The following is a 14,657-nucleotide window of genomic DNA, read 5'->3' on the forward strand; positions in this document are numbered from 1 at the left end:
CACAAAGGCTAAATAATATCGAGATCTGGTGACTGGAGGTCAGGGAAGATATGACAATTCATCCTCATGCTCACGAAGCAAGTTCTGGACAATGAAAGCAGTGTGAACTGGGACTCTGCCATTTTTTAACACATCATCATCGTTAGAAACAATCCTTATACCATGGGATGGACTTACCAGCTAAAATGGTCACATAATCCTTAGCAGTAATGTGACCTTGCACAGTGACCATGAGGCCCATGGAATACACTGATAGGCTGCCCAAATCACCCAATTGTCACCATGTTTCACTCTTGGAATGTAAACTCAGCCAGAAGTTGGGAACAGTGTGAAACAAGACTCATCTGACAAAGTGATATTCTTCCATTGCTCTATAGTACAGCTTTTATGACTTCAGCACCACTTCTTTGTGCTACAGTTTGCATCACTGATAAGTGATTTTAGAATTCCATCTTGGCCTGCAATTCCCTGCTTACGGAACTCCCTCTCATTGTTTTGGTACTGATAAGATTTGCACGTTCCATTCTGCAGCAACTTTTGCCGCTGTCTTCCTCTTATTTTTCATCACAACCCTCTTGAATGATCATCCATCATACTCACTCAGCCTACACTTTTGCTTGTGTTGTGACTTTCCCTGTATGCAGTGTAACTCTTTCACATGGTGCCCCTTAAAAACACCAAACACTTTGGCCACCTTGGCTGCAGAAGCACACACCATACAAGAACCAACAGTTTGCCAACATTCATCTTCACTGAGCTCTGACAATACGTTCAACTGCATACAACACTGTTCTAACCATGACGTACTTGCAACGTATGGAGGACATTGCACAAGTGCATTTGTGGCAAAATGTAACAGTGCAACCTGATGGCTTAGCTAGCATCTGCATTTATGTTCAAGCATGTATTTCTCACTGCATTTCTATATTTTTGTATAACCACTGCATGTATGTTCACATTGAAGAATTATATTCCAGTGCATACGTGATGTTATTGATTTACTTCCTGATCAAATTACAGCAAAAAAATTATCATTTATTTGTAATTTGAGGCAAATTTGTTCTTACTCTCAAATTACACAACTGGATATCTATGATATTGTCCAACAATGGGAGGTTTAAATATATACATTTTATATATTTACTGCTAAAAGAAGGTTATGCACCACCTGCACATCTGAAAATGTGTGTGGAATTAGATTGAAGTGAAAAAGGTAATAAAAGAACAAGACTCAAACTTAAAAAAAAAAAGCACTTTACAGTGATTTTTGGACAACATGGTTGTGGAGAGAGCCAGTGATTAGTATGATTAATCAATAATTCAAGAACAGTCTTAATCACATTTATTATTATTATTATTATTATACCGCCAACCAGTTTCAAGCCAATGTAGGGGTCATCTTCTGGGCGTTTACACCATTGGTTGCTGGTGGTGTCACTCCTGTCTACATAACGGCAGGAAACTAATGGTGTAATGGTGTAAATGCCCAGAAGATGACCCTTACATCGGGTTGAAACCGGTTGGTGGTATAATAATAATAAATGTGATTAAGACTGTTCTTGAATTATTGACTTTACAGTGAAATAAAAACATGACCAAAATTAGTAGCAATCTGAGCAAAAGTGCACATCAGTGATCTGCTATTTGGCAGCTTTAAACCCATGTTGCTCCATCTTGTGCATTGCAACATGCTTTGATCCTCCTTGGCAAGCTGCCCACAGGGTGGTTGAGACATTACCACTGAAGCCCTCTTCAGCGGTGGTCCTTCTTGCGTTACTGGTGACCCCACTGGCTGCCATCTGCAAATAATGGGGTCATTTCTACAGCCTCTAAACAGTTCCATTGTTGCCATGAATGTAATTACCTTCTCACTTCATCAGTTTATCACACCCTCATTATGGACTTTAATTTCTTGTACTGCTCTACAATTGTTTACTTTCAATTCCATTATTGCAATTCATGCTACTGCTTGGTATGCTCCTACAGAGGGCATCTTACTAGTCTACAAAAATGGTGCTTTTCACTGTATCACCATCTGTTCTTCAAGATATTCTACTGAACTTGTGTTAGTGCAGAGGCTAAAAGCCATACAGTAAATACAAAGGTCAGCAGTTCAGTCCCACTCAGTCCTGGGATTTTTATGTTGGTACTTCTTTCACTTCTGCCAATGTTTGCTAATGTGGAAAAAGCTCAGTTACACCACGGTTTAGTGTCCATTATAAACTGTAGGCCCATGATAACTGGCTGGAGGAAGGCAAGAGGGTACCACCTCCAATAAGTCCATACCTAGTAATGCATAGTGGTTTTCAAACCAACCTTCAGGTTGACTTTTCTTTAGTACATGCACTTAAGTATGCCTATAAAATTAACTGATAGGAAAGCCTTAAAGTTGAAGCGTATTATAATTACCAGACACTAGACGTCCATTGCAGAGCACTTGTGTTGTTACTCAGATACAGAGGCCAATGACTTGAAAAACAATAGGCCTTGCTTTACATGGTTGTGCTTTTGGAAAGGAGCCACAGAACACAATAATGACTGCAGTTAGAGCAACCCAGTTATTGCCATCACTGATCTGGAGGAAGACTTTACAGGAAGATGAGATAGTAAATAAAGCAATTATTCATGGAAATATGCTTCCCATAGAAGACAATGGTACATTTTGCAAATTGATCTATGTACCATTGGTAATGCTTGTGTCCTAAGAATGATGTAGCTCCAAGCTAGTTAATTGCATTTCCTGCACTACCATGTTCAGAGTCATGATCTGAACTCCCAACACCAATGAGGTTAAGTAGAATGTCACAGGTAGATTAATTTATACATAATCTTTTTATAGTGTAATATTGTCCCCATTTAAATCCTGGTTGTGGTGACAAACTTATCTGCGGTGTAGTCCACAGACAACATTCACTCCATATTAGTGCACTTTTCAGTAAAAATTCATTATAAAATGTAGACTAATCTTCAATATTTAGGTGTATATCATGCACATATAAGATACACTGAGTTTGGAAAAATGAAAGGGGGGAGGGAGGGGTGGAAGCACAACTGTGTATCTACTACTTGAAACTTTTCTACACCCACCATTCAACTATTCAAACTGTCTGGAAGGCCTCTGACCAACATTTATTGTTACAGTAGCTAATGTGGCTGTTCAATTACCAATAAACAATAATGCCTAAGGACTTATGTACACATAATATAAAACCACAACAATTTTTCCACATCATTTTGTTCAATGCAAGATCAGAAATTTAAGATCAGAGGTGGCATTGTCAACAGATAGTCCTTTTTTTCTAATGCTTCAAGGAAAGATCCATGGGCCAGATGGAATTGGATTATTACCTTGTTCATACCAAAGAGAGTTGTGAATGCATGAAGCTCTTTACAGCTAATTAATCTCTATTTTGTGCTGCACTCCATTTGAACCAGAAGCTACCAATTTTTGTGTATCACTGCCATGATTAAGGCAATAATGGTTTCAATTACGTTTTTACAAGAATAATGACACTAATCTCTGAATGACACACCATCTTCTTGGGCACATCCCTCAGCAAAATACAAAAGCAATGGGTTGATACTCCTCTTCTGCTTAACTGCACTGATGCCATCTATGACATACAAATGGCGTGGTAGTAACTGATGGTTAACAATGAATCACAATAAAATTTGATACTCTAAAATTTGAAAATGAGTCTTACTGTGGCACTTAGATGTTAGCACATATAGCATAAGAATATAACAATGTTGAACTGGATTAGTACACTGGACAAAACCATTAGTTGAGTGATCATGCAAATAAGGGATGAGACTGGAATTCAAGGTAGTAGTAAACTACTGCCAGTAGTGTCTTGCTTCCGGGGTGCTTATTCTTTACAATAGTTTCTCTGTTTAAAAAAAAGTATAGTGTCAGTAGCTATTAAACTGCTATTGTAAAGGACAACTCAGTGGTGTCTCAATTATGTGGTTGTTAGAACAGCAGTTTCTCTGTTTAATGAAGCCCTTCTTGTACCATGTCATCCATGCACATTTTTACAGATGTCATTAGTCCTTTGGGGCAGCACCAATATTTCCCACAGACTAGCAGAATATAAAATGCAAACAAAAGGTGCCAACATAAAATGTGCTCTGAACTGCTGCTAAAAAATTTGTATGGATTTGAAAATTGAGTATTGACTTCACTTAATGGAAATGAAGAAAATGAGAACGAAATCTGTGGCTATACAAAAGTGTTAGTTTGTAAAAGGTAAAGTTACCACTCGTGCTTGCCTGCAAGTCTATATTATGCGAAAACTGCATTCTCTCTTAAAAACTATGAAGCTTTACTAGACCAAACAAAATTACATGTGGTTTAAATGGCTGAAAACAGTGATTATTCTAATCTGAAACAATTTACGAAACATTAAACAGCTATTGCATCAGTTACTACACATAGCTTTATAAAGTTCATCATGTAAGATATTCTGATATCTGAAAATGATAGATCAGTAGTTTCATTTCACTATTGCTATAATTTCCTTTAATATGTAATGCATGTTGTATGTAGTGTGTACATCCAGTTTCATAGAATGTCATCAGAAAAAAAATTAAATGAAAATTCAGACAAGAATGACATTTTATTTATAGTATAAATAATAAAATTTATAATATAAAAATTAGGAAACTGATATAAAATTTAAAAACTGAGATTGCTAACAAGTTCTCTGCTGATATTTGAAATGAGGAGTTCATGATCTTGTTGCTGTCATATCTACAACATACAATAGCCTACATATTAAACATACTAACCGAAGTACGCATTAATTGTGTTGTCCTAAAAATTCACGGCAAATGGAACAGAAATTATACTCTCTAGAATACATTAAAGGGCATATCTCAATTTTCCTCGACTTCCCCCTCCTGTTCTTCTTCAAACTCTGCATCTTCATCTGCAGTAGCTTCCTGGTACTGCTGATACTCTGACACCAGGTCATTCATGTTTGACTCCGCCTCAGTAAACTCCATTTCATCCATCCCCTCTCCAGTATACCAATGAAGGAAAGCTTTACGGCGGAACATAGCAGTAAACTGCTCAGATATGCGCTTGAAGAGCTCCTGAATAGCAGTAGAATTTCCAATGAATGTAGCAGACATTTTGAGCCCACGGGGTGGAATGTCACACACTGCAGTTTTAACATTATTTGGGATCCATTCTACAAAGTAGCTGCTGTTTTTGTTTTGGATGTTTAGCATCTGCTCATCCACTTCTTTCATGGACATTCTACCTCTGAAGATAGCTGCAACAGTCAAGTATCGACCATGACGAGGATCACAAGCTGCCATCATGTTCTTAGCATCAAACATCTGTTGTGTAAGCTCTGGAACAGTAAGGGCTCTATACTGTTGACTGCCACGAGCTGTCAGTGGGGCAAACCCAGGCATGAAGAAATGTAGGCGTGGGAAAGGAACCATGTTAACTGCTAATTTGCGCAAGTCAGCATTTAACTGTCCTGGAAACCTTAGACATGTTGTTACACCAGACATTGTTAAGGAAACCAAATGGTTCAGATCTCCATATGTTGGCATTGCAAGTTTCAGTGTACGAAAACAAATGTCGTACAGGGCTTCATTGTCAATACAATAAGTTTCATCAGTATTTTCTACTAGTTGGTGTACCGATAGTGTGGCATTGTATGGCTCCACAACTGTGTCAGAAACCTAAAACAAAATAATAAACAATTATGCATGTATAACAAACATGAGGCAACTTTAACAATTTGTACTAAACAAAGAAGTTTTATAGTCTGTTTTTGGTGAACAGAGCACACAGTATACTGTCCTCTACTGTAAAATTTATCCTAATTAAAAAAAAAAGACTCACTTATAAAACTGAAATTCTTGCACACTGATTTTCTGCATCTTATTACATGCCTATCAATTATTGGAAGTAGGTCATAAAAATAACAATCTAAATATGTTTATGGGAATGGCCATCTTAGGACACAAAAACAAACAATAATTCCTAATAATCTGAGTTCAACAAAAAAAGGTACAATATAACTTCACACAACATGCCAAAAGTCTCCTTGTAAATTGTCAACTATTCTTCCTAGATAAAAAATATAAACCAGAAAATTCTACGCAATATTGTTGACAATTTACATTTAAGTATTTTCCTTTTAATCTAGCCAGCACTCACCAAAGGCAGAACGTCTATCATGAATGTTGTAAGAGCATTTGTGCTTGGTAATGCAGACTATCACTGAAATCCTACCTGAAATATGACTGACAATATTTAGATCTAATGTGGCAAATGAAGAAGAGGTTTTGTCAGAGCTTTGGCATATTGCAAATCTCTCTAGATCAATATGTATGAAGCAAGAATCATTTTGTTTCATTGTTACAATTCAGGAAATATGTAGACCACATAGTGTGTTATACCTGTCTGAGCAAGAACATAAGGTATCTGATGAGTAAGCTATGTTGCAATTTCTCAATTTATAATAAGGGCTATGAAAAAATCATAACCATCTCCACAATCAAGACCTACGCAAAATATCTACAAAATTATGGTACCTACTTTCAGTTTCTCATGGATCTTTATGTTATCAAAATAAACAATAACTAAACAAAAGCTCAAACATAAAATGCACCATCTTTAACGATCCCACTATAATACCACAGTCTGACCACAACAAACTAAAATATAGGTTATATTTAAATAATCACTCCCAGTCTCAAAGAATTACTGAAGCTTTTTCAAAACAGTCAACACATTAGGTGCAACCCACTGAAGCACAACAGGACCTCTACAACTCAAACTAAACAAATTAACAAATTCTTTATATAGATTGGATCAGTAGCATTCTTAGAATATTTTCTTGTGCTGTATTAAAAAAAGTAGGGGCCCTGTGTGACTGCAAGGAAATGCAGAATGACAGATGTTTCCATCTTAAGGCAGTGGGTGACAGCTCTCCTCAAATGCAGATAAATGTGACATAATGCCAATAATAAACAGCAAAATAATGCAGTAGCATCAGATTACAGCATCACTGGCAAAAGTGATATGAAATGGAATAAAGACATAACATCAGTTGTAGAATGGCAGATCTAAGATTTACATTTATACAAAGATTTTTGAACAGTTCACGACAAGTAAACATCTTTCCACGAACTGCCACCAAGTAAGGAAATGAGGTTATGGGCAAGCAAAAAGCAGAGCAGAATCCTGAATTAGTAAAAGACAGGAAAGTAATATGACCATGGCCTTGTTTAATCAACCACTGCAGCACCAGAATGATTAGAGGAAATACAGAAAACCTGGATTAAATCAGCCACAAGAATATTTGGGACTGGTCATCCCATGACTTAATGTAGTTTATAGGAGAGGGCCTAAAATAAAATAAATAAATAAAAACCTACTTGTACACATAAGGGGCAAGTGTGTTTTGTCACATGGAAATTAGGAAAGGGACAAAGGATGGGACGATTATCGGCAGGAGGGATACGAACACGGTGACTCCTAAGGCAGAAGACTTGTTCCACCCATTAAACAGGATGGGGTAATAACAAAAGAGAGATTATGATGACAGGGCTTCTGATAACTATGCACCTTTGTTTTTCATAACCAAGCAGTGGGGAGAGTGAGGAGGGGGAGGGAGGGGGGGGGGGCAGGGGGCTTGAAGGAAAAGAACTAAGGAGAGTAAATTAACATAAAAGAAAATAAGAAATGAAGATCTGTAAAAGTGAAGAGAGCAACAAGATAATTTATCACTAGGATATGGACACAAATAATGACATATTTATTTCCCTAAAGAACCCAAAAATCCAATGAAATTATAAAAAGAATTTGGGCAAAGGAAAACATCAAAGATGGGTCAAACATGCTTTTTTAGAGATCCTCCATCAAGAGCCATACTGGCAAAGTGCTTCAAAGAAAACTTTGAGAATCTTTTAACTGTTTCTTGGTCATAGCAATGACCAAAGAAAGGGAGAGTTACGTTATTAAAATTAGTGCCAGAGTTCAGCATTATTGCAAGATTTTTCTTAATGTTTTACTGAAAATTACCTCCAGCAGACACACAACTAGGTGTTGAGAGCAGTTTCTTAGACCTCCACATACCTAACAGAGACACACTTTTTGAATATGTCAACTTAAAGGAGGGTAAGAAAGGAAGGAAAATATTTTTGCTTTGCAAGAATATCAGGAAATAAATTACAGAGTATGAGAGCATTCAACACCAAATATTCAGCACTGGGCACAAAGAAGTGGAACACAGATGTATAAATTTAAGAAGCATTATGCAGTATATGTATGTGCCAAACAAGGTTTCAATGGATAGGAATGACTCAGTGTGGTTCAGTAGGCATATCAGAAATTTGCTATATAAGCAAAGAGACCTTCATCACAGATTGAATCAAAGCAAAAGCTTTGTTGACACCCTAAGCTGAAAAAAGATAAAATACGTGTATGGTGAGCAATGTGAGAAACATTCAGTGAATTCTAAAGTAAAATTCTGCCATATTCTGAGAGTATTTTCGTCTCATGTAATGTTACTAAGCAGCCTGGAATAACTAGTCACCATATTGGCACAGAAAATGAGAGGGAGAAGCCTGAAATACCTATTTCAGTCTTCCAAAAATTTATCACCACAGAAGTTCACAATATTGTTCTTTCTTTCAGTTATTGTACAAACTTTGAAATAGTGGATATTGAGAAACGTTATCACAGAACAGAAAATCAACTAAAATCTCTCAGATACTACCAAGATTAAGCTAAATAGCTTGTTCCCTTTCTAGCACTGTTTTATTTTAGGTCACTAGAGCAGTAAAGGATCTCTAGCAAATGGAAAAGTACAGGTTACCAACTTCACAAGAATGGTCATTAGTAAGACATATTTCTGACACTCTCTTGAATTACAGGATGTATTTTATGCTCACACATTATGATATTTATGGAAAACAAAAATCTGCTCTATAAAAATCAGCATGGAATCCACAATATCCCTAGCTGTACACAAAAGTGACTGGATCAGTGATGCACCTCTTGTCTCCAACCAGAAGGCATTAGAAACAGTTCCATACTATCTGTTAGAGAACAAAATATGAATTTACTAAGTATTGGACAAGATTTGTGACTGGATTCAAAATTTCCTTGAAAATGAAAATGGATATATTGATCTTAACTGGAGAAATTGACATATGTAAAGGTAATTTTGGCAGTATTCCAAGAGAGTATTACAGGACCATTACCATTTACAATATATGTAAATGATCTAGTGGATAAAGTCATGAGGGCGCTGCATGTTATCTTGGATGGAGAGTCACCATCAGAGCTAACTTCATGTGTGTGCCAAGGGCATTTGTTTGGACTCTTGATGTTCATGTACATTAATATCCTTGCAGACAATATTAATAGTAACCTCAGACTTTTTGCAGATAAAGCAGTCATTTGTAATAAAGTACTGTCTGAAAGAAGCTGCATAAGTCAGATATTGATAAGATTTCAGAGTGGTGTAAAGATTGGCAACTTGCCTTAAATGTTCAAAAATGTAAAATAGAGCATGTCACAAAACAAAAAATGTAATATCCTAAAACTATAACATCAGTGGGACACTGCAGGAATCTGCCAACTCATACAAATACCTCGGTCTAACACTTTGTAGGGATATGAAATGGAATGATCACATATACTCAGTTGTGGGTAAAGCAGGTGATAGACTTCAGTTTATTGGTAGAACAGTAGGGAAGTGCAATCAATCCACAAAGAGGATTTGTAATCAATCACTCGTATGACTCATTCTAGATAATTGCTCAAGAGTGTAGGGCATGTGTCCAATAGGACTAGCAGGGGATATTGAATGTATACAGAGAAGGGCAGCAAAAATGGTCACAGGTTTCTGTGATCCGTGGGAGTGTGTCAGATACTGAGGAACCTGAACTCGCAGACTCTTTAATACAGATGTAAACCATCCTGAGAAAGTCTATTAACAAATTTTCAAGAACCAGCTTTAAATTATGACTCCAGGAATATACAACAACCCCTATGTATCGCTCACATGGGGGTCGTGAAAATAAGGTTAGAGTAATTACAGCATGTGCAGAGGCATTCAATCAATCATTCTTCCTACACTCCATACATGAATGAAATGGAAAGAAACCATATTAGCTGGTACAATCAGATGTACCCTCTGCAATGCACTTCATGGCAGTTTGCAGAATATAGATGTAAATAGCTCCTTGAGGTTGTTTCTAAACAATGTTGTTGCCTAGTTAACTGCATGAAGATCTATGGAGCATCAGTGATTTGGTATAGGGTATGGAAGTTGACATTACACGTAAATAAATGAAGCATATTACACAAATATGCAAACAGGTCCATTAATGTGTGATTATGCTGTTAGTGATAAATCACAATAAATATTGGCTGTAAAATATTTAGGTGCAATCCAGAACAACAGAATGAAATGACCACATAAAACTAACTGTAGGAGAAGTAGATGTCAGGCTGTGATTTACTTGAAGAATCCAGCATGGTGTGACATTGGATGATTTAATAGGTGTGAGAGAATTACCGAACTCCCCTTGCAGATGCTGCAAGAGAAGTGTTGTGTATCACTGAGAGCTTTGCTATTGAACACAGTATGTTCCAATAAGCGGCATGACGAACACCTTGAGAAGAATCAGATAAATTAAACCTGTCACACTTCTGCCTATGCCTCAAGGATGGTCAGACTCGAAATACTGAAGGACCATAAAGTTTGTTGGAGCAACAGTTCCTGTCTGTTCTGTTCAAAGGTATTTGGAATTTGTACAGGACTTGAAATAGAAAGTCACGTATATTGTTATGACCAGCATTCTCTGAATGGGTGACCTGTTTCACTTTTCAAAACAGTCTTAATGCATCTCTACAGCTCTATTCAGTATGGATGAGCTTCTTTGTGAAGGGCATTCATTGAGGAGTACACGTGATTGGTTGCTATGCTCACATAGCAAACAGTATAGTGGTTGCAACAGGGATGGTAGATGACACAGCAACTGTCAAACAGTTCTCTTCTCTTGATGGTTTGAGTGGCACTTATGTCAAGTATAGCAAGAATTTTAGACAGCATATTCTAACAAAAGATAGACAAAGCTGGGAACTTGCAGATGTTTTTAAAGAACAGTCACATTTCATGGACAGAAAAATGGCATGAGCTGTTTTTCTGTAAGGAAAGTAGTTCAAATAAATATTATGTCTTGCAGAGGGTGACAATTCCCCACCTTCCGCTATGGTATCACAGAAGTACTCTCTGCCACACACTTACTAAATTAAAAAGTTTGAATGATAGTATGTAGACGAATAGAGTTCCACAAGAAGTCGTGCTGGCATAAGACCAGCTATATGAAAATTATTATAACTAGCCCCTTATGGCAAATGGCACAGCATATGAATCCGTATCAAATTATTGAACACACAAAGTTAGCACACTGCAATGAACAAACATTTGGAACATCTGTACACAAGTCGTTTCACATTGCCATAGTAAAACGATAATGTTCTCCGCTAAATGAATGAAATAATGACGTAAAGTTCATTAAAATATACGGTATTTATTGTTTTCACGCCAATAACGCTCTATGCTTCCTTTACTAGCGAGAATCTGCGCTTCTGGTATGCTAAGCCGTTCTGACGGTAACCAGACTGGGCATGCATTTCTCTGTAACATGCTGCAAGCAAAAAATGCGCATACACTAGATTCCTGAATACGTAAACGCTTCCATATCTCATTAATGCCAAATATGATCGATATACTCCCGTTTCCGTAACGAGCACTTGGAAAAATCCGCTGTCGTCTCCAGCGCTCTCATCAATACAAGCGCATTTCTACTCATCGCTTTAAATATCCTGATCGCGTCAGCGTTACAAACAACCTTCTCAACCCCACGCTTACCGGCCCGCTCTTCAAGCAGCTCTTCACTGCGCTGGCTCTTTCCACATTTTGAAAGGTCTCCAGACAAAGTTCTACAAGTCGAAATTTGCGTTCAAATCAATTGCTACCACTTCACTTTCACATTCTAGTTGTAACCTTACATTCATACTCTACCTTTGTACTTGCGCAAAATAGTAGCACACTTTTACTAGTGCTGTAATTCTTGTTATCGATATGAACGACAACAGTAATTTTATATTTTATTATCCTACCGCAAAAAGCGCTTTTTAATGTAATAAAAATCTTTCTCTTGTAATTTAAAGTTTACGATGAGGTACTGGTATGAACAACTTAATCGATACAAAACGCCCGATAGCGCAACATTAGCTGGACAAAGGAAATTACTTAATTCAGTTACAAGAATGTGATCTCTCTTTGGCTTACCTTGGGCGAGGGCACAACGGAATAAGTATTCATAATTCTGTCGGGATATTCTTCACGAATCTTTGAAATAAGCAAGGTGCCCATGCCAGAACCTGTGCCACCACCCAGGGAGTGGGTAAGCTGAAATCCCTGTAAGCAATCGCAGCCTTCTGCCTCCTTGCGTACAACGTCCAGCACGGAATCTACCAGTTCGGCTCCCTCCGTGTAGTGGCCTTTTGCCCAGTTGTTGCCGGCTCCACTCTGACCAAAAACGAAATTATCTGGCCTGAATATCTGTCCAAAAGGCCCCGACCGAACAGAATCCATCGTACCAGGTTCGAGATCCACCAAGATAGCACGAGGCACATATTTGCCCCCTGATGCCTGGTTGTAGTAGACTTCAATGCGTTCCAGTTGCAAATCGGAGTCTCCGTGGTAGGCACCAGTTGGATCAATCCCATGCTCGTCCGATATAATTTCCCAGAACTGAAAGAAAAAATTACCTTATATCATGCAACAAATATCTTTATTCATTTTATATCTAAAGATATACGCAAATTTCAGAAGACGAATGTTCGGTAAGTTAAGAATTTAATTCTACCCAGAGCGCAAAACAACTTCAACAAATACCTTACTAGGCTACAGTGTCAAACTCAATTTATCAGCAAATGACACGTGATCAAAGATTTTTTGGTTCATTTTTTTCACATTTTGAACAGGTCAGACTCTTTATGAGATAAATCTGTGACTATTATATTTCTAACAGTTACAAGCAGGTACATGAAAGTATTGAAACTAGTTAAACACTATGAAAAGTGCTCCGCAGTAGAGTGCACTGCCTACACCAAGGGGGGCGGAGATGTGGTTGACAGTGAAATTAACATTTGCGTACAGCACGTTTATAATGATGAATAAATATGATGACGAAATATGTTCAACATTCATACCTTTGCGCCGATCTGGTTACCGCATTGACCAGCCTGTATATGAACTATTTCTCTCATATTGCGACGGCTGGACTGCTTGCCGCACACGTACTCGCTCTCACTCGTACTCTCGCAGACTGCAATCGATTCGGTGCCGACACAGCAACACACTTTCCGCCAGCGCTCCGTACAGCGCAGCGCAAAGTAAACGCAGTGCAACCAACTAAGATACACGTATAAAGATGTATTGATTGCCAGCGACATTTATGTAAAAGTTCCCTATAGTATCGACTTCACAGGCGTAAAATGTACTTTTTTTTTTACTGATACATTTATTTGTGGAGAATATTTGTTTATAATGTTTGTCAACGAAGACCGGACTACAATTTTCGCCTTACACGGAGAATATGCTATACATCCAGTATGTATGATACTTCAAAAATTATATTTATTTATATTCGAGTTTCACTGATTCAGACAGCAAAAAAGTTATTAAAATATGGAAAGAATAAAATATTTTACAAAATGAGAAGTAAAAACGTCGTTTCAAACACACATATTTCCGAAAAAGAGATGATTTGTGATTCCATCATATTGAACTGCAACTTAACGATACAACATAAAACAATGCAACATAAAACTTACAGATGACGTTGTACTTGAAAGTGAAATGAATTTAGAAACACGATGCAACTCAGTTGGAATGACGTTTCACTTAGTGGACCAACGCATCATTGAAACTCTTTCGCTGGGGAAATACCCAGTGAGGGCAGAGTACTGTTGTCAGAGGTGGGCAAGAGCAAGTGTATCCAAGAATCGAGAAGTCTGTTCTCTGTAACCAAAAGGAACCCGATACACACCTGAGAACGGAAATTGCAAATAGTAATACCTTGCAGATGCTAAAAATGGTAAAATCTCCTTTGTAGGAACCAACATAGGTTCTGAAAACACCAATCGCGTGAAACCCAGTTCGCTCTGTTCGTCCACGAGACCCAGAAAACAGGGTAGACGCTGTGTTCCTTGACTTTCCCCCAAGACGTTCAACACGGCTTTGCACTGCCGCCTAATGAACAAAGTATAAGCGTAAGGAACATAAGACCTTCCGTCTGACTGAACTGGTGAGTGTTATAGGATGCATATGTTATATTGCAAATACATAAAGACTCTTTATTATATCATTACATAACTGCAGAACAATCTTTGGAGAGAATGATGGCCTCGCTGTCTGGTCCCCTATCCCGAATCAATCAACCAACGAACATTCTTTGGAAGCAGTTACTTCCATAAAACATCCAGGAGTATGTGTGCAAACTCATTTGATGTGGAACGACCACATAAAATTAATCGTGAGTACGGCAGATGCCAGATGGATTAATTGGAAGAATTCTCAGGAAATGTAGTCAATCAACAAAGA

General features: G+C 37.7%; 1 protein-coding gene across 1 annotated transcript; it reads right to left on the minus strand.

Moving 5' to 3' along the window:
• Nucleotides 1-4,600: 4,600 nt before the first annotated feature.
• On the minus strand, nt 4,601-13,450 carry LOC126324746 (tubulin beta-1 chain-like). Its single transcript, XM_049995096.1, has 3 exons — nt 13,265-13,450; nt 12,339-12,803; nt 4,601-5,700 (listed from the first exon to the last, which is right to left on the minus strand). Exons 1-3 carry the CDS (start codon nt 13,319-13,321, stop codon nt 4,879-4,881), a joined length of 1,344 nt encoding a protein of 447 aa, XP_049851053.1. The 5' UTR covers nt 13,322-13,450; the 3' UTR covers nt 4,601-4,878.
• Nucleotides 13,451-14,657: the final 1,207 nt, after the last annotated feature.

Source organism: Schistocerca gregaria, chromosome 2, assembly GCF_023897955.1.
Source record: "Schistocerca gregaria isolate iqSchGreg1 chromosome 2, iqSchGreg1.2, whole genome shotgun sequence".
In the NCBI taxonomy this organism is placed as follows: Eukaryota; Metazoa; Arthropoda; class Insecta; order Orthoptera; family Acrididae; genus Schistocerca; species Schistocerca gregaria.

Bases quoted from the DNA above. Each gene is read 5' to 3' on its own strand.
- LOC126324746 (XM_049995096.1), bottom strand. From the start codon at position 13,321: ATGAGAGAAATAGTTCATATACAGGCTGGTCAATGCGGTAACCAGATC. The intron at 12,804-13,264 runs GTATGAATGTTG...TTTTTCTTTCAG, and splicing joins GTAACCAGATCGGCGCAAAG to TTCTGGGAAATTATATCGGA. The intron at 5,701-12,338 runs GTAAGCCAAAGA...ATTTTGTTTTAG, and splicing joins CCGTTGTGCCCTCGCCCAAG to GTTTCTGACACAGTTGTGGA.